Raw genomic sequence first — 22,989 nt, forward strand, 5'->3', positions numbered from 1 at the left:
CAGTGAGCTCCAGGGATCCTCTAGTCTCTACTTCCCCAGTGCTGTGATTACAGGTGTGTACCATGAAGCCACCTTTTTGTGTAATGATCCATGGGGATCCAAACCCAGGTCCTCATGCTTGTACAAGGGAACTGTTGCCCGAGCCCCAAGTGTGTTAGGTTTTGCTACCTGATCCTTCTGTAGTTACATGGAACAACTTAAAAAATTTTTTTAGGTCAGGTATAGTAGCTTATGCCCATAATCCCAACACTTTGGAAGTTATGGCAGGATGACTGCCAGGAGTTAAAGGCCAGCCTCAACTACAGGATGAGTCCCTGTCAAAAAAAAAAAAAAAAAGCGTGGTGGTGGTGGTGGTGGCGGTGGCGGTGGCGGTGGTGGCAGTGGCGGCACACACCTTTAATCCCAGTACTCAGGAGGCAGAGGCAGGCCGATCTCTGAGTTCAAGACCAGCCTGGTTTGGTCTACAGACTGAGTTCCAGGACAGAACTACACAGAGAAATCCTGTCTCAAAAAAAAAAAAAAAAATTCAGCTACTACTGAGGGCTTTTGACCTTTGACCTTGTTAGTAGTAAAGAGTCTCCCCTTCATGTACCCCCTACCCCACCACCAAGTCCTTCTTTAAGCCTTTCTCGAACATTCTGTGGGTGTTTTCAGTGTTAGGAACTCGAGAAGAAGATGTGGATCAACTCATCACCTGCATCCAAAGCAAACTGCCAGTCCTGACCTGTACACTACAGCTCCGAGAAGAGTTCAGGCAGGAGGTAGAGGGGACAGCAGGCCTCCTATATGTTGATGACCCCAACTGGCCTGGAATCGGGGTTGTCAGGTAATGATTTGACTTGTTACATGATGTGAAGGACTACTTGTCAAAGACAAGTAGGTCCTGATGCTTACATATCCAGGTGAAGTTGGAATATATTTGCTAAGAACTCACTAAGATGTTCTGGAGTATTTAGAAAGGCCCATAAAATATGTAGTCAGATAGTTTGGCCCACCATTGGGCTCAGTGAGTCAGGGGTCACTATGTGCCATCTGCTTGTGCGAATTCACAAGTGCCCAGGGCAGACATATAGTGGACAAATGGTTACTCTGTGAAATATACAGAGCTTTACAGGGTAAGCCTAGTTCCCAGGGAGAGAGGTGTACTGGCCTCACAGTCTTCTGGGCTACCTTCCCTTCCTCTCATTTTCCCTTTTTCCTTGTAAATAAAAGACCCCCAGACTCTCGTTTTCCTGGACCACAAACTGAGGCTTAGACGTTATTAAAAGATTACTCCACATCTGTGCTCATCTCTGGGAGTTTCTACTACACCCACAGTCCTGTCTGAAGAGATGCTCAATCTTAGATGTGTTTCTGTGCTCTGGTGTTTTAGGTATGAGCATGCTAATGATGATAACAGCAGTTTGAAATCTGATCCAGAGGGGGAGGAAATACACACTGGACTTCTGAAAAAGTTAAATGAACTGGAATCTGACCTCATATTTAAAATGGGTAAGAACTACTTGCCTAAGTCACTGTGAACTTTAAGAAGACCATGTCAAATGGGCTTAAGGAAGATGATTTTCATTGCCACAGAGGGGAGAGCTCTGGTTTAGGACCAACTGGAGGTTAAGTGTCTCCCAGAGTAAGGTCTCCCTCCCTCTGCAGCTCTTCCAGCCTTCCTTTCCTTTGTCAGAGGCATCTTCCTCATAGTCAGGACAGACCTGGCTTCCCACTGTCCTGAGGACTTGGGAGCCAGCCTTGCCTGTTTCTTTCCCCAGGCCCTGAGTACAAAAGCATGAAGAGCTGCATTTACATTGGCCTGGCAAGTGATGATGTGGATATTTCTGAACTAGTAGAGACCATTGCAGTCACAGCCCGGGAAATTGAGGAAAACTCAAGGGTCTGTAAGATGAATTAGTATTTCATGTCTTTTCTTACTTTTGCAATACAACACTGGGGAATGTCTGTTCATTTCATTCTTTGCCAAATGTTGCTTTCCTGAGAGCTAGGTCTTACGCCAGGCATGAGGAATGCTAAGTGGCCTGGACACAGTTGCTGCCCCCAGTGTCCTCACCAGGCAGTGTTGGGGAAGAGCCATGTACACCAAGCTGTGCAGCAAATGCTGTGGCTTAGGGCAGCTGAGCTCTTAGGGGCTTGCTCACATCCACAGTGCACTGAGGTGAGACTTCCTGAAAGGAGCTGGGTCCTAAGGACAAACAACACAGATGTTCCTGATAAAGGCCACGCCACCAAAAACAGACCTTCCTCTGTTGGTCAGGTAGCATGGAAGACCAGGCTACAAGGCTAGTGGTCAGACCAACCCATCCTTGCCTGAGAGCAGACAGAGACACATGTGCTGTAGTTCACTTTAGGGTATGGGGGGATGAAGAGGTTTTTAAAAACCAAGGAGCTGGCTGTGTTCACTGTTGGTTTTTCCCAGTCTTAGCAGTTAATTCTGACTTTCTCTCAGCATTAAACAGTGCTTGCTTTTCATTGATAAAACATTCAAAATGGAACTAGTTATTTCTCCCCTTTAGCAAATGAGGCCAGGCAACAAGTTCTATCTGCTTGGGCCTGCATGAGCTTTCATCTTCTTCTGTTTAATTTTCTATTTAGCTTTTGCTCAGGTATTTCAGTGCAGAATTCCATCTACTGACACACTTGTGGGAAATGTCACCAATGCTGGTGATTGTGTAAGAAGTTCCAGGCACTAGGCAAGACGCTTAGACAAACAGTATCTTCCTTGGTTTTGCAGCTTCTAGAGAACATGACAGAAGTCGTTCGGAAGGGAATTCAGGAGGCTCAGGTTCAACTGCAGAAGGCAAATGAGGAGCGGCTTCTGGAAGAGGTAGGTGACTGTTGGAGTCTGCCAGGCTGGCATCCCAGCAGAGCAGGCTCAGCAGGTCGTCCTGAACAAAGATTATGTCTTACAGGGAGTGTTGCGGCAGATCCCTGTAGTAGGGTCCGTGCTGAATTGGTTTTCTCCAGTCCAAGCTTCACAAAAGGGAAGAAGTTTTAACTTAACAGCAGGTAGGACTTCCAACTGGCCTATGCCTACATCTGTTATTTCACAGTTCTGACCAGATGCCTTTCCCTCCCAGAACCCGCCATGCTTTTTTACCTCCCCGATTCTCTGCAGGAATATGAAGTGAGGCAGTCCGCCCTACTGCCCTGTCATCTCCCCCAGCCTCTGCTGAAATAGTCAGAAAGCAAGCAGCCACTCTGCAGCATGCACATTGTCTTCCTTGGAACAAGGACATGCCTATCCAACTGGCCCTCATCTGGGGACAGTGCAGTGTGGACACTGGCATAAGGACTGTTTCCCACAGTAGTCCTGAGTATTTTGTGCAGGACAGGGCTCCTTCTGAAAGGGGAACCTAAAGATTGTATGTAGCACACAGTATTTATTTTAAACCAGTGACTGGCAGTCAGCTATTGGCAACTTGCTGTGAGATGCTAACAGCTGTGACTCCTTTCCTGTCCTACCAAAGAAATACTCTCAAAACTTGATGTTTCTTCCTTTGTTCCTTCTCCAGAAAATAATAGCTAGATTCTCAAGATAGCAAAAGATCACAAGAGTTTCCTGGTATGGTGGCAGAAGGATGTCATCCTAGCATCTAGGAGGCTGAAGCTGAAGGATCAGGGTTTTATGAGACTGTCTGAAAACACCACAAACAAGGAACATTTTACCTGTCAGACCTCAGCCTTTAACAGGAGCATCTGCTCTTTGCTAAAGAGCATTTTGCACTGGGTATGGGTCCCGGCACACTGCACACACTGCTGGAGCATTCCCAGGAGCTGAGGAGCTTGTAGAGAGCTGTGAGCAACTGCAGGGTAGGTTTGCTCCAGTTCAGTCAGTGGGAAGCTAAGTAGTGGCTCTATGCTGATTAAGACACAAAGCCAGTTGAGGGCAAGTGACATCTCAGGATGGCTGTGCCAGGAGCTCCTGCCACTTTTTTTTTCCTGACAGGTTCTCTGGAGTCCACAGAACACACATATGTCTACAAAGTACAAGGTACGGGAGTGACGCCACCTCCTACACCCTCAGGCACTCGAAGCAAACAGCGACTTCCAGGTGGGTTAAACCTCTCCACAGTTCACCTTCATTAACAGAAGAAAACCAGTTCTATTTGTTGTTCCTTATGTTCCTTTCTTTAATCCAAAATTCCATTCCCTTCACTGAAACAACCATTCAGGCACCTGAGATTTAGCTCCAAAGAAATGCCTCCATGGCACTCCTAAGGCAAGCATTGCTTTACCCAAGGCACTTCCCTCCCGTTAGGGGCACCACAGAAGCACTGGCCTGGGGAGCAGTACAGTGCCACAATGCTCTTTAGTTCCCGCTTCACCTCTAAGATGCAAGCCAGAATTCCAGCATTCCTGCCTACTCAATGACCATGCAGGACCACGGCACCTTTGTTACAAGATGTCCCCACCAGTCTCAGCATAGTTCATCTTGTCTCTCTAGGCCAGAAACCTTTCAAAAGGTCCCTCAGAGGCTCGGATGCTGTGAGTGAGACCAGCTCAGTCAGCCACATTGAAGACCTCGAAAAGGTGGAACAGCTGTCCAGTGGGCTTGAGCACAGCAACCCAGAGACCCACTGCCCTGAGCAGGCCCCAAGTGTTCCTGCCCCCATGGCCAGGCAGGCTGAGGCCCTGCAGAACAAGGCCCAGCATCCGGAAGATGACCGCCCTCAGGTAGAGGGACTGGAGCGCTTAAGATAAAGCTCAGTAATACTGGGCTTGAACCTTCATTGACTCTTGTTTCAGGAAAGATGAAGTTTTATTGAAAATGTGAACTGTGCCACATGCTATAATATGATAGAAATTTCTGCCATTTGTGCTAAACTGGGAGTTTTGCACAGATAATGGTGGAAAACCAGGCTTTCTGGGGGTGGGGGACAATTATTTTATGTGTAAGTTGAGCAACCACCAATTGACTATTTTGGCCTGCCCAACCTAGGCATACCCTTTCTTCCTGTACCATAAACACTCTGTGCTGAGAGAACATGTAGATTTCAAGCACCTTCCACTTGAAACCCTGTTCTCTCTCCTCTCTCTGAACCTAAGCGTGATTAGGCTGCATACTGTGATTCTCTGGGTTCTCCTCCATGCTTCTGTCTTACTAGGTCTGTAGTTCAGTCAAGTTGTGGTAGATACCTGCCTCACTGGTTGGCATCAGGAAATGGGTCTCAGTAGGACCCGAGTGAGAGCATCAGAACCCTCGCCTGTGTACACATGGGCTGTGGCACTAGGACTGTCTCCTGCTGCCCCTTTTCTCGGGTACACATTCTCTGTAAACACAGTTAAGAACTCATTTGTTAACAGTAACTGACTGAAGACCTCTTCCTGACCATATTTAAGTCTATTTGTAAACACTGGTAATGCTTTGAAGCTGGTGCCCAGTGTGCCCTGTGCTTGTGTCAGGTCAGGACAGAAAGCCCTCTGCAGGCTGCCATGAAGAGCCCATGTCGTCTTCTGTGCAGCACAGTGAAGGCTGCCGCAAGCAAGCAAGCCTGCGACCTGCTTTTCATGAGGTGGCTGCCACTTCTCCTGTGCTCACCCTGGGCCCGACTCAGGAAAGAACCAGAGAAGTTGCCTCTTTCGGGCTAACCAGCCAGAGCTTGCTGCCTAATTCTCATCCATGTGTATTTCCCAAGTACTGCATCACCTGCAGTGCCCTAAGATGCCCCACCCCGTGCCTTTTTAGTCCCTAAAAGTCAAACAATGGAAGATGCTGAGATGGTGGGCCTGTGGACTGTAGTGTTGGAAGCCTTAGTTATACCACTTTAAGCCTATAATTACACTGATTTGATGCGATTTTTGACAGTTGCCACTTGTCAAGATGCAATCTTTCCATTTTTTTGGTGCAAATGATTAAATAGTCTTCCCTGTTCATTTGATGCAATGAAGTATAGCAGGTGACGTGGGGAGGGGTAAATCATCACCTTGAACTGATTGATTTTTCAATGTTTTTATACATTTGGAATTGTTACCTGGTTTTGCTGCAACCGAATTTTACCTTGAGACACTATCTGATGTTGGCTTAAATAAAGGCTCTTGAAATTGCTACCTGTGAACTTGATATAAATCTTACTTTTCATCAGATAACATAAACGTTCTTAAAAAAATAACTTCCATAATCCTAAACATCTTAGTAGCATCGTATGTATTGAATTTGGCCTCCCAGGAGCTTGTTTCCGAAGACGGTAATAAACTCAACTGTTTCTTTCCAAACAGATAGGAAGTTTCTTTTCTGTTTGTTTGTTTGTTTGTTTGTTTTTCGAATCAAGGTTTCTCTATGTAGCCCTGGGTGTTCTGGAATTCACTCTGTAGACCAGGCTAGCCTTGAAGTCAGAGATCTGCCTGCCTCTGCCTCCAAGTGCTGTGATTAAAGGCGTGTACCACCTCAGCCTCTGATAAGAAGTTTCTAAGAGTAATTTTTGAACAGAGAGTTTTTCCTGACCAACCTGTCTCTAAAGTTACTGCCTACTCACCAGCAAGGCCAGTGGTTTCTCCTCCGTCCCTCATGACTGGTGAAAATTCTTTGTAGTGGAGCAAAAAATCATCTAAACAAATGCCTTTGCCAAAATAAGATTTTATTTTGAAAGATAGTAAACAAGGAAGAAGTCAAACTGCACAGTTGTAGATTCCAAACCACCAATGGTCTCTATCAGGCCAAAGAGCTGTGTTCTTTGGTAACTTGGATGTTAGCTCCCTGGAGAGATCTTTTCCCATAAGCCATCTTCATTTTTTTTGTAGAGGAGAGCTTTATTTCCAGGAAACAGTATATTTGCTGGAGATGGGAATTTTTTTAAAAACATCAAGGTAGATCTAATATGTTCAACAAAGTGGGGGGGCTCAGCCAGAGGAGAAGTAGAAAGGTTCTGAAAAGACAAGACAGTGGGCATGAGCAGGGCCAGGCTGTATACCTTCCTGGCTTAGATGACAATGTCAGAGTAGCTTTGGGCCACATACACATTCACTGGGCTCGTCTCAGTGTCAGCGCCTCTGTACATCTGTTACACACATTTCACTACTTACTGCTTCACCTGTATAAACATCCACCAGGAAGTTACTAATCCCCCACTGCCATAAAAGTTAGTCTGCCAATGGTAATAGAATGTCAATCTCACCCACTGAAGGAGAAGCAGCTGTTAGCTGGTCTAAACCTTTTTTTTTCTTACAGATGGGGAAACCAGGGTCCAGAGATTTAAGATTTAGCCAACCTGTAAATTCTCACCTCTAGTATTTGCTTGTCATCTTGCTGCAACCAGAAATCCACATGTGGAAATGGCGTCCAGGAATACGGGCCTATTCGAAGTTGTTCTGTCTTTGCATCATAAATGCTAATCATCTAAAAGAACCATTTCCATGACAGGCTGTAAGGACACTGCCCTACCACTGCTGTGATCTAGTTCCAAGGCTATTCCATTAGCCAATAAACTGCGAACCTCCCAAAATAACAAAGCTGCCACCACCAAATGCCTTTCCTGTGTTTGGTCCTGTGTATTGCTGTGTTTAGTTTTGATGGCAAGCCTACAAGAAGACAGCATGCTGCCCTTCTCAGGGGAAGCTGACAGTGAGAAAAGTCCCAGGTCACGTATCCAGTGAGCATCAGTAGTGCCTCAAAGACAAGCGGTTCTGACTAAAGCCTGTACCCCTCATGGTTGCACAAATACCACACCTCCTCACTCCTACCCTAAGCAGCATAAACAGCTCATAATGCCCGATGCCCAGTTAGGACAGCTCACACCTGCCATCCAACACCCAGGAGGCTGAGGTAGGAAGATCACCTTGGGTTCCAGGACAGCCTGGATGACAATGAGACCTTGTCTCATAAAAAGCATAAAAGAAAGGTTAGGAGTTTTTTAGTTTTGTTTGTTTTTGAGACAGGGTCTGGCTGTGGTAGACCTGGCTGGCCTCAAGCTCTTAGGGATCTGCCTGCTTTAAAAGTGTATAGCACCACATCTCACCTGGTTTTATTTTTGAGAAGGTCTCATGTAGCCTGGGCTGGCCTTGAACACAGTCAAGAGTGTTTGAAATCCTCATCTTCCTGCCACACATCCCAGTCTGGGGTCACAGGGATGTGTGCACCACCACAACTGGCTATGTAGAGCTGATTTGCCAACAGACGACTCCTTGAATTCCCAAATTATGTCAGTGGTAATTTTCAGCTCTGAGGGGGTACTCAGTCTGAAATATAGTCTATTAACTAAACAACAAAAGGAATCCTAAAGTAAGTTCCAGGCCAGCCTGGGCTGCAATGTGACCCTCTGTCTCAAAAAAGAAAAAGAAAAAACCACCAAACTGATCATGGTAGTTGATGGACATTGATATAGGATGCTTGCCACAAGTTCTAAGACACCTTAGGCTACATACATAGCAAGACCATATCAAACACAAAATTTTTTAAAAGACAAAATTAGGACTCCTGAAAATGGTAAAAGACTAGCAGAACAGATCTCTTAACTCCAGATGTCTTCTTACTGCAATGTTAGTGTTGCACAAACAAAGCGGATTTCTGGGCTTGCTGCAGTGTGGGGTGTGAGGCCGGAGAGCCATGCCCCATGTCTTCAGTTGCTTTTGTGACCTGAGACAGTCTTCCACTAAAGCTGAAGCTCCAGACTCAGCAAACTCTTAAGAGTCAGCCTCTGTCTCCCCAGTACTGGGCCTGGAAAGCATGCCCAGCATGCCCAGCTTCTCATGTCGGTGCTGTGGATCATGCTTATATAGCAAGCCATCTCCCTAGAGCCTGTTTGGCATCATTAAAAAGCTGCATAAGCCCAGGCTGACCTGTACCTCACAGCATTCCACCTGTCTCCCAAGTACTTGGATTAAAAATGTGTGCCATCGTGCCAGGCTTACACTGGGCATTTTACATTCTACTTGTTCCTCAAATGGGATGAATGAAGTCTTCTTTTAAATTAATGATTTAATTAATTAAAAAATATAGAGACTAGAACACAGTTGTATACCTGTGCAATCCCGCCCTGGGAAATGTTGAGGCTAGGTTACATAACAAGGTCTCGCCTGAAAATAAAAAGGGCCTAGGCTAGGAGTGCTCATTTTCCTAGCAAATGCCTCTATTCCATCCACAGCACTACCAAAAAAATAAGGAAAAATACAGCACTACCAAAAAAATAAGGCAAAATACAGTACTGGGAGGGAGGTTTGTAGACCAGGCTGGCCTTGAACTCACAGAGATCTGCTTGCCTCTGCCTCCCAAGTGCTGGGATTAAAGATGTGTGCCATCACTGCCCAGCTAGAAAATTAAACTTTGGGGATTTTTGTTTTTTGTTTTGTTTTGTTTTTTCAAGACAGGGTTTCTCTGTGTAGCTTTGCGCCTTTTCTGGAACTTACTCTGTAGCCCAGGCTGGCCTTGAACTCACAGAGATCCGCCTGGCTCTGCCTCCCGAGTGCTGGGATTAAAGGCAGGCGCCACCGACGCCCGGCTGAAAATTAAACTTTTAAACTGACCTATTCAGTAATTTTTTGGAGTGACTCACCAAACTACTTTTTGGTGACTGGATCCAAAGTGTGGACGGTGCAGGATCTTGTCACTCCCCCTCTCTCCAGTCCTCACTACGGAAGGTTAATGGGGAGAGGTCCCCCTTTGTCCATAGATCCAGGCTCTTACCATCACCTCCATCTTTCAGGCAGAGAACTAGTATCTGGCACTTAGAAACTAAACTCACTCTATTCCTCTAACCCATAAGGAAGGGATCTGGTTCCTGGTAAGGAGGTAGCCACAACGTTCCTCCACTCTAAAAACTTGAGGCTCTTAGGGTCCCCCTCAGCTCACCCCACAAAGACAGGCTCCTACTCACCGGGCCTCCTGCTAAGGCTCTTGCAGCACGAAGCTGTTCCTCTGGACCACGATCGTGAAAGGAAGCTCTGTAAATCTCTGCAGTTTTAATGTTGACAGCTGCAATAGACAGGGAGTGACTCTAAATCGGCAGAAATCCAAAACAGACTTCACCATTTCCACTGTTCCTCAAGAGACAACTGAGGTGCCTCTGTAGCAGCAGAGGGAACAGCCCCTGAGGCACTCTGCCCTCAGGGCTGTGTAGTCAACGCTTTGCTACGACCACAAACACTGGTGGAAAGCCGTGCCCTATTTAGGGCTATGCAAAGTGACACAGAATAAAATAAGGTGTGCCAGTCTTTTATTACCCACCTACCTAACCATCATGAACACACACCAGAAGCCCTCTACAATTTGCTAGCCTCAGGACTGGAGAGGAAGGCCCTTGGCTTCCTTTAGTTTGACAGCTCTGAACTTGGTTTTGTGGGATCTTCATTCTAAATCAAAACTTTACTTCATTCCCATAGTATACAGAGATCCAAATGCCTCATGCCTTCCCCATGAGCACTGGCTAGAGAGAAACATGCCAGACCACCCACCCATGTGACAATAAGCTGCACAGGTGAGGTGGGCATAACCTATGTGGTACACTGACTTTCTCTCCACACGTTATTGTTAGGACATTAACAACCTCACAGCTAGAGGCTAGTCAGGTCAGGCCCTTGCCAGGGTTTAACAGTAAATGTATAGGAGCAAGGATCCAAACCCAACAACAGTAGTACAGATGGAATGACTGCACGCTCAGACCTTTAACCTGAGTCAGCCTGCTCTAACGCACATGGGAACCATGAAACCCTCTAATACAAATACTACTTACCAATGCCATAAATGATTGGAAAGTGGTTTTCATTTTCTTCCCGGTCATTTAATTCTAAGAAATGAAGGAAAGTAGAACTGATAAACAGTTGTTCTTATTCCATGTGAAGGAAAAACTCAATACAAAGCCCCAGGTGGGCCACTAACAGGCCTAACCCTGCCTCTGCCACACAAGGGCAGCTCACCAGTGCTCTCCCCTCCCAGGAACACAGAGAAGCCTCTGACATCAGGGCCTTTGGAGAAGCAGCATTAGTTGGCTAGGACCTGGTGTTGAGAAGGCTACCTAGAGATAAGGAGCAGTGGGGACAAGTCATCCAGAGGTGACAGTCTCTGTGGACTGTCTTCTACAATTCCTATCCTAATGGTAGCTGTTGTAAGGGTACAGACAAAACTTTCCTGAACCCTTATACCCCTGTTTGGGTGAAAGCAGCAGACTCACCTGTCACACATAATGTCACTAAGTGAATCTCATCATCTTGTTTGTCAAATTCACCTACAATTAGAATTTCAAGATTGATGTCAAAAAAGTACCCAAGAATGAGTAACAGGGCTCTGTGAATTTGATCAAAATACATTACATATATGCATAAAAATGTCCTCTTGGGGCTGGGGCTATAGTTCAGCTGATACTGTAATTGCCTAGCATGCTCTAGCATGCTCCAGGCTATGGGTTCAAGCCTTAGCACTACAGAAACAGGCCTGGTGGCACATTCAAGGTCAAAGCCCGTCTGTGCTACATGAGATCCTGTCTCCAAAAAAAAAAAAAAAAAGGGTAGTGGTGGAGGGGGAGAGTTGAGGGTATAGGTTATGCCAGCAAGAAGACTCATCTGTAGAGGTACTTGGAACCTGTGTTCAATCCCTGGGACCCACATGTGGAAGGAGAAAACCCACTCCCACAAGTTGTCCTGACTAACATACTCAAGCTATATGGTGTACATGTGCCCTAAGTGTCTACATGCACTAAATGAAAAATAAGATGAAATCTGTTATATGTAATTAATACAGGCTAATAGGGAAAAGCCTCAGGGGGTTGAGAAATGACTCAGTGGTTAAAAGCATTTATCTGCTCTTGCAGAGGACGTGTGTTCAGGTCCCAGCACCCACATCAGGTGGAGTCCTAAGAGAAGACCAGCTCTTCTCAAGTCTATTAAGGCAAAAATATTTCTTTGTGTGTATAGATGTTTTGGCTGCATTGTATGTGTGCCATAGGAATGGTTGTTACAGGATCCCCTGGAACTGGTGTTACAGGAGAGTTGTGGTAATGTAAGTGCTGGGAATTGAACCTGGGTCCTCTGCAAGAGCAGCCAGTGCTCTTAACCACTGAGCCCAGCCACCAGAGCAAAAATTTTGTGAATGTTTTTGGACAAGGGAACAGAAGAGAGTAGGTTCTGAATGCCTGTCACCCCATTGTAGCTTTTAGTTTCTGTGCACGGCTGAGCTCCTAACAGAGACAGCCATGCTCCAGTAACACCACGTAACTTTTGCCCTGATTGTTTTGTAGACATAGGTTTTACCCATGCAGTTAACACTTCTTAGTAAAGTTTGTTTGAGACACAGTCTCACCAGGCTGCCCTGAACTCAGATCTACCTGCCCCAGCCTCCTGAAGTGCTGGAATTAAAGGTATATTCTACCACACTGAACTTTCACAAGTGGTTTTTTTGTTATGAATTTTTTGTTGGCGTCACTGTGTAGCTCAGGCTGGTTAGGAACAAGCAACCCTCTGCTTCAGTCTCTTTCCAACTGTTGAGCTGCAAGCATGGACCTCCAGACCTGGTTCAGTAGGTAACACCTTCTAGAAGTTTTGTAACTCTTCTCAGGACACTGGATATTCCATGTTGTCAGAACTGCTGGATTGCTCATCTTTAGGTCGAAATCTCTGTTGGAGGATTTGATTTTTTACATTTTCTTACTGTGTGTGCATGTGCATGTATTGCCGTGAAGCACATGGGGGAGATCAGAGGACAACTTACAAGAGTCATATTTCTGCTTCCATCTTGTGAGTCCCAAAGACCAAACTTGTTCAGGCTTGGTGGGAAGTGCCTTTACCCAGTGAGCCATCTTGTCAGCCTCTCTGTGCGACCTTAGATGACTTTCTTAGAATGGATTCCAAGAAGGGGAATTACTGAGTCAAAGGATGTGAACCTTTAAAAGGCTTAAGCCACAGTGCCAGTGTCCTAGCTGGCAGGCTGCTCCAGTGCAGGTATGGCATTAGCGTACACCTATTTCACAATTAATGCACACCATGTCTGTCTTTCCTGATTTAGAAGAAAGGGCTAAAAGACCATTTTCATTTTCTGAAGATTACAAAGAGTGCTCCTGTACAGCTATACAGCTCAGAGTATGTACTCTCCAAGAATTTACCGTCTGCTGTTTTAAAAGAGCATCTGACACAGGCTTGTAATTCTTTCACTCAGCTGAGGGCACAATGATCACGAGGCCACAGCCAGCTGGGGCTTCACCACCAAAAATGGCCCTGTCAAAATGGGGAGGCCTTGTCCCCATCCCACCTGCACCTGGGAATTTAGTGCTGCACTTTCTGTACAGTCTGTATAGTTCCATCCATATGGCCTATGTCTTCAACCCCAGGTTTGTTTTGTTTTGAGACAGATTTTCACATGTATCCCAAGCTGGTCTCAGACTCATGGTCCTTCTGCCTCTGCCTCATCTGACTGCTAGAGAGCTTTATGTATTTGTTTGTTTGTTTATTTTTGGTGGGTTTTTTTTTGTTTTGTTTTGTTTTGTTTTTTGAGATAGGGTTTCTCTGTGTAGCCTCGGCTGTCCTGGAACTCACTCCATAGACTAGGCTAGCCTCAAACTTGGAGATCCGCCTGCCTCTGCCTCCTGAGCATTGGAATTAAAGGCATGCACCTAATTAAAGGCACCACCACCACTGCCTGGCTCCTTTTTGTTGTTTTTTAAACCAAACAAAACTAGGTATAATATTGCCGGGAGGGGGGGTGGCAAACTTACTAAGAAGCTGATGAGTAAGTTTCTGTGACAGCTGCCTATCATCACTGAAGCCTCCTACAAGGTGCACTTCCAGCCTGCCGAGAGAGGAACATGATCAGAGTTAGGAAAAGACATGACTGTATGCTGGTTTCACAGATATTTAGTTCCTGGCTCCCATGAACTTCCACAGCATGCTTCTGGACCTTTTCCACAGCATATAATGAAAATACCTGTGGGCACAATGGGGTGCATGTGAGGTTGCCAAGGCCAGCAGCAAGGCCATCAAGACCTCATCCAAGGTTCTCAGTGCAGTGTCACCTGGCCACCCACACAGAATACTCTAGAACTTTTCAGCATCTCCACCTAAAAGGATCTTGGCTTTGAGGCACAAATAAAGTTGACCAGTAGTGTCCCTGAGATTCTAAGCACCTGGATATGGCTGTACTACTTCCTTCAAAGGCTACCAAGAAAATAAGAGCCAAGTGTAATACAAGGCCAGGCATGTAAGCAAGTGACAGCCAGGCCTGGGTCACAGGCCAGAACATAACTAGCTATGTGGCTCTGACATACGATCATGTGTCACGGTAAGGATGAAATGCTGAGCCACAGCCAGTCTGGGTTGGTTCTTACTGTACACCCATGCTCAAACTCAGCTTGCTGAGTTGTGTGACATGGTCACTGCTGACCCTGCCTCCTCCTTCAGTCTTTCCTACATAATTCCTGACCTGCCTGCTTCAGAGTATGAGGACTGCCTACTCTAGACCCTAGAACAAGTGGCTGCTCACAAAAACACCTTCTGTCTGGGCCATAACAAATTAATATCTGAGATTCAAAGTTCCCAACTTTACACAAGCTCAAAATCAAACTCAATTTAAAATGCAGCACAGAAGCCTGACAAGTCTCGTCCCCTCATCAGAGCACTAGGGGATCGGAGGCAAGACTACATAGTGAGGCCCTGTCCAACAAAAAGTCCAGTGCTGGCTTGACCTTCCATCACCCCATCCATCCAAGTGTGGACACCACCCATGCTCAAGGTGTACAAGTAGAGGGCATCCCCCACAGTGTCCATATAATAGCAGCATGGAACTTACCTTCCACACTGAGTGTGGTCAGAAAAGGATTTTATGGAGCTCATTATCAAGGGGACTTCAGCTTTGGTATCAGTTCCATCACAATGTGTGAGGCAGGTTGCCCCATTACCTGGATAATGGTAACAAGGGTAAAATGAGTTAGTCCTTATATTTCGGGAAGCAAGCCATGTAGACACCCTGTAAGAAAACTGAAAGGGTCCATGCTGCACAGCCAACCCATCTGACCAGGGCACCAGGGAGACATCATGCAGATAAGACATGGCTTCATATTCTACACCAGGAAACTCAAACTGAGAAAATCAGTGGTCCCACATGGTTGGGATAGTTTAACAAATGGTTTCCTTCATCTCTGTCATCATACCTGTATGCCTCAGGACCACAATGTGACAAGTAGTGGCATCATCAGAACCCAGAATGGAGATGGAGCCTGTTTGAAAAGGAAATAACATAAAATAGCCAGTAGGCTTTGGGATAAGGCCCAACACACTGCTTCCTAACCTACCATCCTTTGGGGAGGTCACTGCAAGCTCTCTTTGCTGAACATACAGAAGGCCCTGGGGTCCCACTTGTTGAACAGACTGACCTCTGAGAAGTCTGGCTCTTTCCTGTTTAATTGAAACAGAATAAAATAGTTGTATGAATTAGTGAGGCTTGAACTGGAGAGGTGGGAAGAGCCAATATGTGCTCAGAAGTAGGAAGCAGGCTGGCATGTCTGAACTGTGCTACACTGGCTACTGAAGGTTGATGAAGAAAGATGTCAGGAACATTCTCTCTAACTAGGAGAGCTACATATGACACAAGATCCCTATAACCAGAAAAGAGACATCATAGTTCTTCAAGAGTCTGAGACTTGACCTTACTTTGAGACAAAGTAGTTCAGGCTGTCCTAAAACCATCCACTCTACCTCCTGAGTGCCGCGATTACAGGTGTGTATTAGAGGGAGGCTGTCTCAAAGGCAAAACTGGCTGGGCATGGAAGGAAATGCTTACATGCTTACAATCCCAGCCTGGGCATGCAGACTCACATGGGGGAGCTGACACACTATTAAAATGAACTCGACCTTCCTTCCAACTTGCCACAAATCCCCAGTCAGCAAGCATGGTCATGTGTCAATGTCCCTACACCTGCTTTGGTCTTACACCAACTTCTTACCATTTCTCATGCCTGGCTAATGTAAGTTTGTGTCTAATTACTTAATAAAATCCAAGACATGTTAAGCACTATCTTCCTTTAATGAATTCCCACTGTCTGAATGCTAGGAGATAATTAAAAGAGGATATGCCCTTCAATTTAAGAACTGAACTAGGAGGTTATGGGTTCAGAATTCAATCTCCTGCAAGATTGGAATGGGACACACGAAAGAAAAAGATAACAAATCAAACTGCTGTAAACCTTGTAAGTTCAGACTGACTATACAACCTGGAATAAATCAAGAACATCTCCAATCGTGTATTTCATCACACCCCAGTCAGGTGGGATACCAGACACTTGCCCCCTCTTTACAATCCCTTTACTGACCTCCCTTGGGGAGGAATTAAGGCAGAATTTTACCAAGTTCATAATTGGCTCACCACTAATGAGCAAGTCGTGTGTGAGATCAAGTTACCATTTCAAAACTAACACAAGAAACGAAAGCAAAGGCAACCAGAAACGCCACAGCACAGGACAGTGGCTAGCCTGCTCTCTCGCTTGGTAAAAGCTGTTCTTAAATGAAGCCTCACTTCATCACATTTGTGTACATGAGAGAAACAGAGATACAGACACCATGTAGTGCATGAGTGTGAAGTGTGCATGGAGTGAGAAAGGTGTGTGTGTGAGGTGCATGTATGTACACCTGGAAGCCAGAGGTCAATGTCATATGAATTCCTGTTACTCTGTACCTTGTTTTTAATTTCATTTTTTGTCCTGTGTGTGTGTGTGTGTGTGTGTGTGTGTGTGTGTGTATGCATGCACGAACGAATATATATATATATATATGTGTGTGTGTATATATATATACACACACACACACATATATATATATATATTTACACACATATATATATATGCATGTGTGTGGTGCCACACACATGGCCTACATGTGGAGGCCAGATGGCAACCCTTAGTAGTTTTCTCCTCCACCATGTATGTTACAGAGACTGAACTCAGGTCATCAAGCTTGGCAGCAAGCACCTTTACCATATAGCCATCTCGACGGCCCTGCCTTTGAGACAGGATCTCTCACTGAACTGGAGCTCACTATTTTGGCTGGACTGGCTGGCCACCCAGCACCTGGGATCCACAGTGCTCCGCCCCTCAGCACTGGGATTACATAAGCACCCTACAGCCTTTTATGTGGGTCCTAGGCTCCATGCCCAGGTCCCTGTGCCTCCCCAGCAGGTGTGTGGTCCACTAAGCCAAGCTCCCCATCCCATATTCCTAAAGTGATAGTGGCCCAGTTGTCACAGTGTCTCCATTTCCCAGCATTTAATTCATGTGCACTCATCCTTTAACTGCCTTTCCCAAGACCTACTGAATGGCATTGCTTTCTCTGCTGGAAGTCAGCAGACTTTTCTCTCAGAATGACTAGATGACAAGCCTAAAGGTCTCTGCCACTGTGTAGTAAAAACAGCCAGAGGAGCACATGGATATGGCTGTGTTGTAATAAAATGTGATAGGTGATATGCAAGTTTGAATTCATGTGATTTACTGCGATAAAATATTATTATTCCTTTTACTTTTTCTAACCACCTAAGCCAAGGGCTAGAGGTATCTCAGAAGCAGGCACTTGTCTAGCATGTGTGAAGCCCTGGGCTCTGTCCCTGCATAGGGCCAGGGAGAAAAGGAAAATACATATCTGCAACTTTAGGGACCAGCCCACACCCCTCACCCTTCTCCTCCAGTTCACCTTTCTCCTCCAAGGGCACATGAGTGAGAAAGTGCCTGCTGCACTGTGAAGCATGGGGTGTGTTCCAAACCACTAGCAGGAAGTCTGGGTATGGCTCAGCAGCAGGAGTGCAGTGGGACATCCTGGGTTGCACCCCGCACAGCACAGAAAAATCTGAACCCATCAGACACTGAAGAGCAGTGCACCAGCACTCGAGATCACTGACTCCAGTAACCTTGTTCCTCACTATTGTCTACCACGGAACACACTATGTACCAAGACTGCTTCAAGTCCCCAGATGTCCTCCTGCCTCAGCCTCCTGACCGCCAGCACCTACAGGGGCGCCCCATGTCTCAATGGCTGCTGTACTGAGTTATTACACAACATCCAAAGTGAGGGCAGACAGCAGGGTACAGTCCACTGGTCTACTGCTGTCGAGAGACACTGTGCCGATGCAACTCTTATTTTTTAAAAAAAGCATTTAATTGAGGCCTTGCTTACAATTTTAGAGGGTTAGTCCATGGAGGGAAGCAGACAGGCATGGTGCTGGAGCAGTAGCTGAGAGCTTTACATCCTGATCAGGCAGAGAGAGAGAGAGAGACTGGGTCTGGCCTGGGGTTTTGAAACCTCAATGCTCACCCCCAGTGACACACCTCCTCCAATAAGGACACATCTAAGTTCTACTAACTAGAGACCAAGCATCAAACCTGTGAACCTATGGGGGCCGTTCTCACTCAAAGCACCACCGTGTGTCTGATCCTCACGGCCCTCAGTCTAGAAAATAAGAGCAAAAGTATTCATCTTGTCAAGCACAGTGTGGGGCCAGTTCCACTGTGGCTGGCCAGACATGCTGGTGAGTAAACATGGGGAAGCAGGTTAACAGTCACAGTATGGGATTGCCCGAGTAACAGCTATAATGACGGGTGTTTCTTAGCCAGCATGGTGGCACATGCCTGTGATCCCAGCCTGGGAGGCTGCAAAGATCATGAGTTGGTGATCAGCCTGAGCTACAGTGAGACCTTCTTTCAAAATAGAAAGCAGGGGGTGGGAGGGGACAGTATCAGTGAGAGTTCTGGAATTTTCCACTTAAAATGTTCAGACTGTGGTTGCCCAAGCAAGTAACTGCAGAAAGGATGGGGTTCGGGGAAGACACTAATCAGGCTTGTTACGTGACGGTGATGTGCACTCACAAAATACTGACACAGGAAATACACACAGGGGAGCCAGGCCTTTAATCCCAACACTTGGGAGGTCTCTGTTTTCAAGGCCTGGTCTACAAACCTGAGTTCCAAGACAGCCAGGGCTACACAGAGAAACCCTGTATCGAAAGACCAAGGGGGGAAAAAAATCCAATATATAATATCTGTCATTCAAAAAGTGTATCATGATGGGCATATTTAATATATAATACCTGTCATTCAAAAAGTATATCGTGATGGGCATATTGGATAACATCTCTAATCACAGTATTGCCGAAGCAGGAGGTCTCAGGCATCCAAGGCCATTCAAGTTCTAGGCCAGCCTGTCTGTCTGTGTCTGTCTCTCTTTCTCAAAAGAAAAAAAAAGGGGGGGGGCAGGTAGGAGGAGACAAGATGCTACAGAGATGGTCAGTAGTTAAAACTGTTTGCTGAGAAATCTACCAACACTCACAAGCCAGGATTCCCACACATGCCTGTAACCCTAACTCTGAAGTGGGGAGACAAGAGAACCACTGGCAGCATATAGAGGGAGAGACCCTGCCTGCACTGAATGGAGAGGGAGACACTGGATGCCCCTTTCTGGCCTCCCTGTGTATACACGTGCACCCACACCTATGTGCACATACATTCACACAGACAAATACACAGAGTGTACACCGATTAATAAAAAATCAGGTGTGGTGTGCACACCTTTAATGCCAGCATTTGGGAGGCAGGGGAAAGATCTCTGTGAGCCTGAGGCAGGCCTACACAGTGAGTTCCAGGCTAGCCAGGGCTACACAGTAAGACCCTGTCTCAAATCTTTTTAAACAGTGGATCACCTAGCAAATAAATAAAGCTGGGGAGACAGAAGCAGGAGCTCTGAGTTTGTGGTCAGCCTGGTCTACATATCAAGTTCCAGGACAGCCAGGGGTATGTAGAGAGATTCTGTCCCAAAAACAACAAAAACACTTGTGAGGAGTCACCAAAACCACGAGAAGAATGGCTGACCAAGGACACGATTTTCTACTTCCCTCTACAGAGCACGTTATCCTAAGGAAAAGTGAACAGCTTTCCCTAGCACTGGGGATGCAGTCCACACTCCAGCCTCCTCCATGGCCCTCTCTCTCCTCAGGCACCTCTCCACCGTGCAGCCAGCCCTTCTGGGCTGTCTCCCTAAACAGAACAAAACCCTCGCTTCCAGAGGCACCGCCCCACATCACCCCACTCATCCCCGCCTTCCCGTGCAATGTGCGTCGTGGCCACTAAAACTACAAGTTTTCGGACAGACACAGGAGAGAGTCCCCACAATCCTTGAGGTGGGTGAAACGTCTTTGATGAGTATCACTCCTGGCTTCACCGACCCTGGCGGAGCCTGGCCCGATCTGCGGGATCAGTCTGTCTTGAAATTCAAGGTAAGAGTCACAGTCTCCTTGCCCCACAGTTCTCAAGGGTCATTCTGCCCATTCATTTCCCAACAAATATTTTGTAAGCACACTGCCATCTGCCTTCAGGAAGCGTTTGCTCCAGGAGACAGATCCAAGGGAAAACAGAGCAAGTAAGCAGACAGGACACAACCCCACAGCTGCTCCGAGGAATCTTCTAGAATGTCTTCCCTAACTCCAGGCTCCCAGGCTTCACCTCTGAGAGTGAAAGTGGACATCTTTCGGCGATAACCGAGTCTTCAAAGAGGCTCTGATTGGGAAACAGGCCCCTAGACTCCATGTGAGATCCGTGGGTGGGCAGACTCCAGACTAGCATGGGGGGCTTCCGGTCACCACTGCCTTCACCACGGGACCTTTCACAAGTGCCCGCAAGGAAAGAAGACTAAAGCCCATCCATCCATCGGGGCGCGGTCCTCCCGGACCCAGGAACTTCCAAGCGAAGCCCTTACTTCTGGCTAAAAATAACCAGGAGCCCCACGCCGCAGGGGGCGGGAATGGGAGGACTGCTCACCCCCACCCCCACCCCGCACCGGCACCTGTCCGCAGCCGTACTGTGTAATGCGGGCAGCCGCTCAACCTGTAGAGCCTGCCGAGTGTCGCGCTGCGTGCTGTGCGACCTTCTGTAAGTCACCTAACCTCTCTGGGCCCCGTCTCTGCCGATCCCCAGTGGAAGCTGCGGAGAGCCCAGCCGCCCGCAGGCCGGGGCAGCCCGCTCACCTCCAGCGGCGGGTGCGCTCGGACCAGCTCCGCAGCCGACAGCGGCAGCCGCACTCGCCGTCCGTTCACCAGCAGCGGCATCGCCTAGGCCGCGGCCAGGCCCAGGCAGGCGGCCGCCGCCCCGCCCCGCCCCCCCAGTCATGCCCCGCCTATCGAGGGCGCCACGCCCCTGCTCACCGCGGAGACTGCCGGGTCGAGGGACCGCGGCGATGGAAGAGCCTCTGGGTCGCAAGGCATCACGGGAGATGTAGTCCAAACTGTAGGGACGTTGTCGGAGGCGGGGAGATGTTAGAGGCGCGGGCGTAGAGGCGTAGAAAGGAGAGCCGGGAGGGTTTCCAGCGCTTTGCAGCTGTGATGATTCGCAAAAGTATTCAATTAACTAACGTCCACCTACTTCAGCTGCCAAAATTAGCGCAGAAGTCGCGGGCACCGCGGTGGGCAGCCCCGGAAAGGAAGGCACGGAAGAAAGAGGGCCGCCCTGGCTCTCGGACCAGAGGCCCCACCTCTGTTTCCGTCCTCGCCCTTCACCACCCTCGGCAGAAAAGCTAGGACCCAGACGTGGCCACAGCCAAAGTCAAGTTAAGTTCTGGCTAAGATAGAGTTTTAATCCTGCCATAGTGTCTCCCTCGGCCTGCATTCCCAGCATTAACTCTAATTACATAGCTTTTACAAGAAAGGTTGGTAACAGATACCGAAACACAGGAATAAGTTCTGTGAACTTGGGGATCACAACCCGTTCCCCAAGTCAGGACCAGTCACCCGTCCTCAATAAGCCAGCTGATTAATTAAAGAGCCTGTGGAAAGCAGAAAGGGGGGATTTATTCAATATGGCCACATTAGGAAGAGTGACAAAGGTCCAGGAAACCCTTCAAGTCCATCTTTATGAGGTCAAAGTTTTTTTTTGTTTTGTTTTGTTTTTTTTGTTTTTCGAGACAGGGTTTCTCTGTGTAGCTTTGCGCCTTGCCTGGGACTCACTTGGTAGCCCAGGCTGGCCTCGAACTCACAGAGATCCACCTGGCTCTGCCTCCCGAGTGCTGGGATTAAAGGCGTGCGCCACCACCGCCCGGCTTTATGAGGTCAAAGTTTAAATAGAAGGCAAAGGATATGCACATCTAACCAGACTATTGACCCATTGGGGAGAGCCAGACTGTAGGGTGAAAGGGCCAGCCAAAGAACACACTTTGGCCCTGAAACCAGAGCCAAAAGGTTAAAAAGGGCCAGTGAAAGAAACACTCTGCCCCTGACCAACTCAGCGCAAAACCCAACTAATCGCTGAGCACAAAATCCAGCCAATCTCTGAGCTTGTTTTAAGCTTGGGGATTGAAATCCGACCAATTCCCACCCTGAAAATCTAAACTGAAAAAAATCTACCCCAAGAAGCCCTATATAAGCCCTGTGCCTGTTCAGTTGGCAGCTGCCTTTTGACACCCTGGCAGAGGCAGCCACCCTCCTGGATTCTTCTCTCCCAATACATCTCTTGAATCCCGTACAGAATGCTTACAGACCTTATTTAGATGGAGCAGAGAGCTTTCTCAGGAGCAGAGCTGTGCAGATCCTTCCTCTAGGGGAGCAGAGTTGTTACAAATTCCAGGGGATCTGAGCAAAACTGGAACAATTTCCCTGGGGAAACCCACCCCTGCTGGGGCAGAGTCGTTATATTGGGGAAACCTTTCCCTGGAGCAAAACTGGAAACTGCTAAACTTAAAGTGACTTTGTGGTAGTCCTTGGCTCCAGACTGCCAGGATACTTCTTTATCCGTTGCACTGCTTACACAGACCAAACCAAGACTTTCTAAGAGGACGTGATGAAAAGACAGAGGTCAGTTCTGTATCCTTGTCCAGGAACAGAATTGACAGAGCCTGTCTAACGCTGGAGCCAGTGCCTTGGAGTTTCTGGCGACCGACATCAGTCCTAAGGTAGCTGTGTTTGCGGTATCTTGTGTATTCTGTCAACGTTGTCTGCTTGACTTAGCTCTTGGCTGACCTTACCCCTCCCCCCCCCCAATATGCTGTACTTAATAAACTTACATCGGCTTCTGGAAGACCTCCAGGGTCCCAGCTATTACTGCTTTTGTC

General features: G+C 47.2%; 2 protein-coding genes across 19 annotated transcripts in view; one reads left to right on the top strand and one right to left on the bottom strand.

Moving 5' to 3' along the window:
• Pdxdc1 (pyridoxal dependent decarboxylase domain containing 1) overlaps nucleotides 1–7,467 on the top strand; it is a 59,685-nt gene extending 52,218 nt beyond the window's left edge. For 3 of the 6 annotated variants that reach the window (XM_006983876.4, XM_076577816.1, XM_076577818.1), the window contains exons 17-23: nucleotides 655–826; nucleotides 1,373–1,491; nucleotides 1,761–1,882; nucleotides 2,738–2,830; nucleotides 2,916–3,012; nucleotides 3,953–4,057; nucleotides 4,451–6,052. In XM_006983876.4, coding sequence (XP_006983938.2) covers nucleotides 655–826; nucleotides 1,373–1,491; nucleotides 1,761–1,882; nucleotides 2,738–2,830; nucleotides 2,916–3,012; nucleotides 3,953–4,057; nucleotides 4,451–4,707 — 965 coding nt within the window. In that variant the 3' untranslated portion in view covers nucleotides 4,708–6,052. Of the gene's footprint in view, nucleotides 1–654; nucleotides 827–1,372; nucleotides 1,492–1,760; nucleotides 1,883–2,737; nucleotides 2,831–2,915; nucleotides 3,013–3,952; nucleotides 4,058–4,450; nucleotides 6,053–7,171 lie in introns of those variants that run through there. The other 3 variants (XM_076577815.1, XM_006983879.4, XM_076577817.1) reach the window with 2 other exon arrangements.
• Nucleotides 6,561–21,139, bottom strand: Ntan1 (N-terminal asparagine amidase). 13 transcript variants are annotated; one of them, XM_042283502.2, is made up of 10 exons: nucleotides 21,092–21,139; nucleotides 15,210–15,312; nucleotides 15,069–15,134; nucleotides 14,708–14,816; nucleotides 13,638–13,711; nucleotides 11,106–11,159; nucleotides 10,668–10,721; nucleotides 9,813–9,910; nucleotides 7,226–7,339; nucleotides 6,561–6,869 (listed from the first exon to the last, which is right to left on the bottom strand). In XM_042283502.2, exons 4-10 carry the CDS (start codon nucleotides 14,749–14,751, stop codon nucleotides 6,693–6,695), a joined length of 615 nt encoding a protein of 204 aa, XP_042139436.2. In that variant the 5' UTR covers nucleotides 14,752–14,816; nucleotides 15,069–15,134; nucleotides 15,210–15,312; nucleotides 21,092–21,139; the 3' UTR covers nucleotides 6,561–6,692. The 13 variants fall into 13 exon arrangements, with proteins under 13 accessions (XP_042139436.2, XP_006983943.2, XP_042139438.2 ...); XM_006983881.4 differs by lacking the exon at nucleotides 21,092–21,139 and adding an exon at nucleotides 20,915–21,060; XM_042283504.2 differs by lacking the exon at nucleotides 21,092–21,139 and adding an exon at nucleotides 20,915–21,048 and having other exon boundaries at nucleotides 15,291–15,312.
• Nucleotides 21,140–22,989: the final 1,850 nt, after the last annotated feature.

The sequence above is a fragment of the Peromyscus maniculatus genome, chromosome 8 (assembly GCF_049852395.1).
Source record: "Peromyscus maniculatus bairdii isolate BWxNUB_F1_BW_parent chromosome 8, HU_Pman_BW_mat_3.1, whole genome shotgun sequence".
Lineage (NCBI taxonomy): Eukaryota > Metazoa > Chordata > Mammalia > Rodentia > Cricetidae > Peromyscus > Peromyscus maniculatus.

Coding starts and splice junctions, on each gene's coding strand:
- Ntan1 (XM_006983881.4), bottom strand. CDS start 20,995: ATGCCGCTGCTGGTGAACGGACGGCGAGTGCGGCTGCCGCTGTCGGCT. Junction 13,712..14,707: donor GACCACACTCAGTGTGGAAG/GTAAGTTCCATG, acceptor CTCTCTCGGCAG/GCTGGAAGTGCACCTTGTAG. Junction 7,340..9,812: donor GAGCCTTAGCAGGAGGCCCG/GTGAGTAGGAGC, acceptor TGGTTCTTTTAG/ATGATTAGCATTTATGATGC.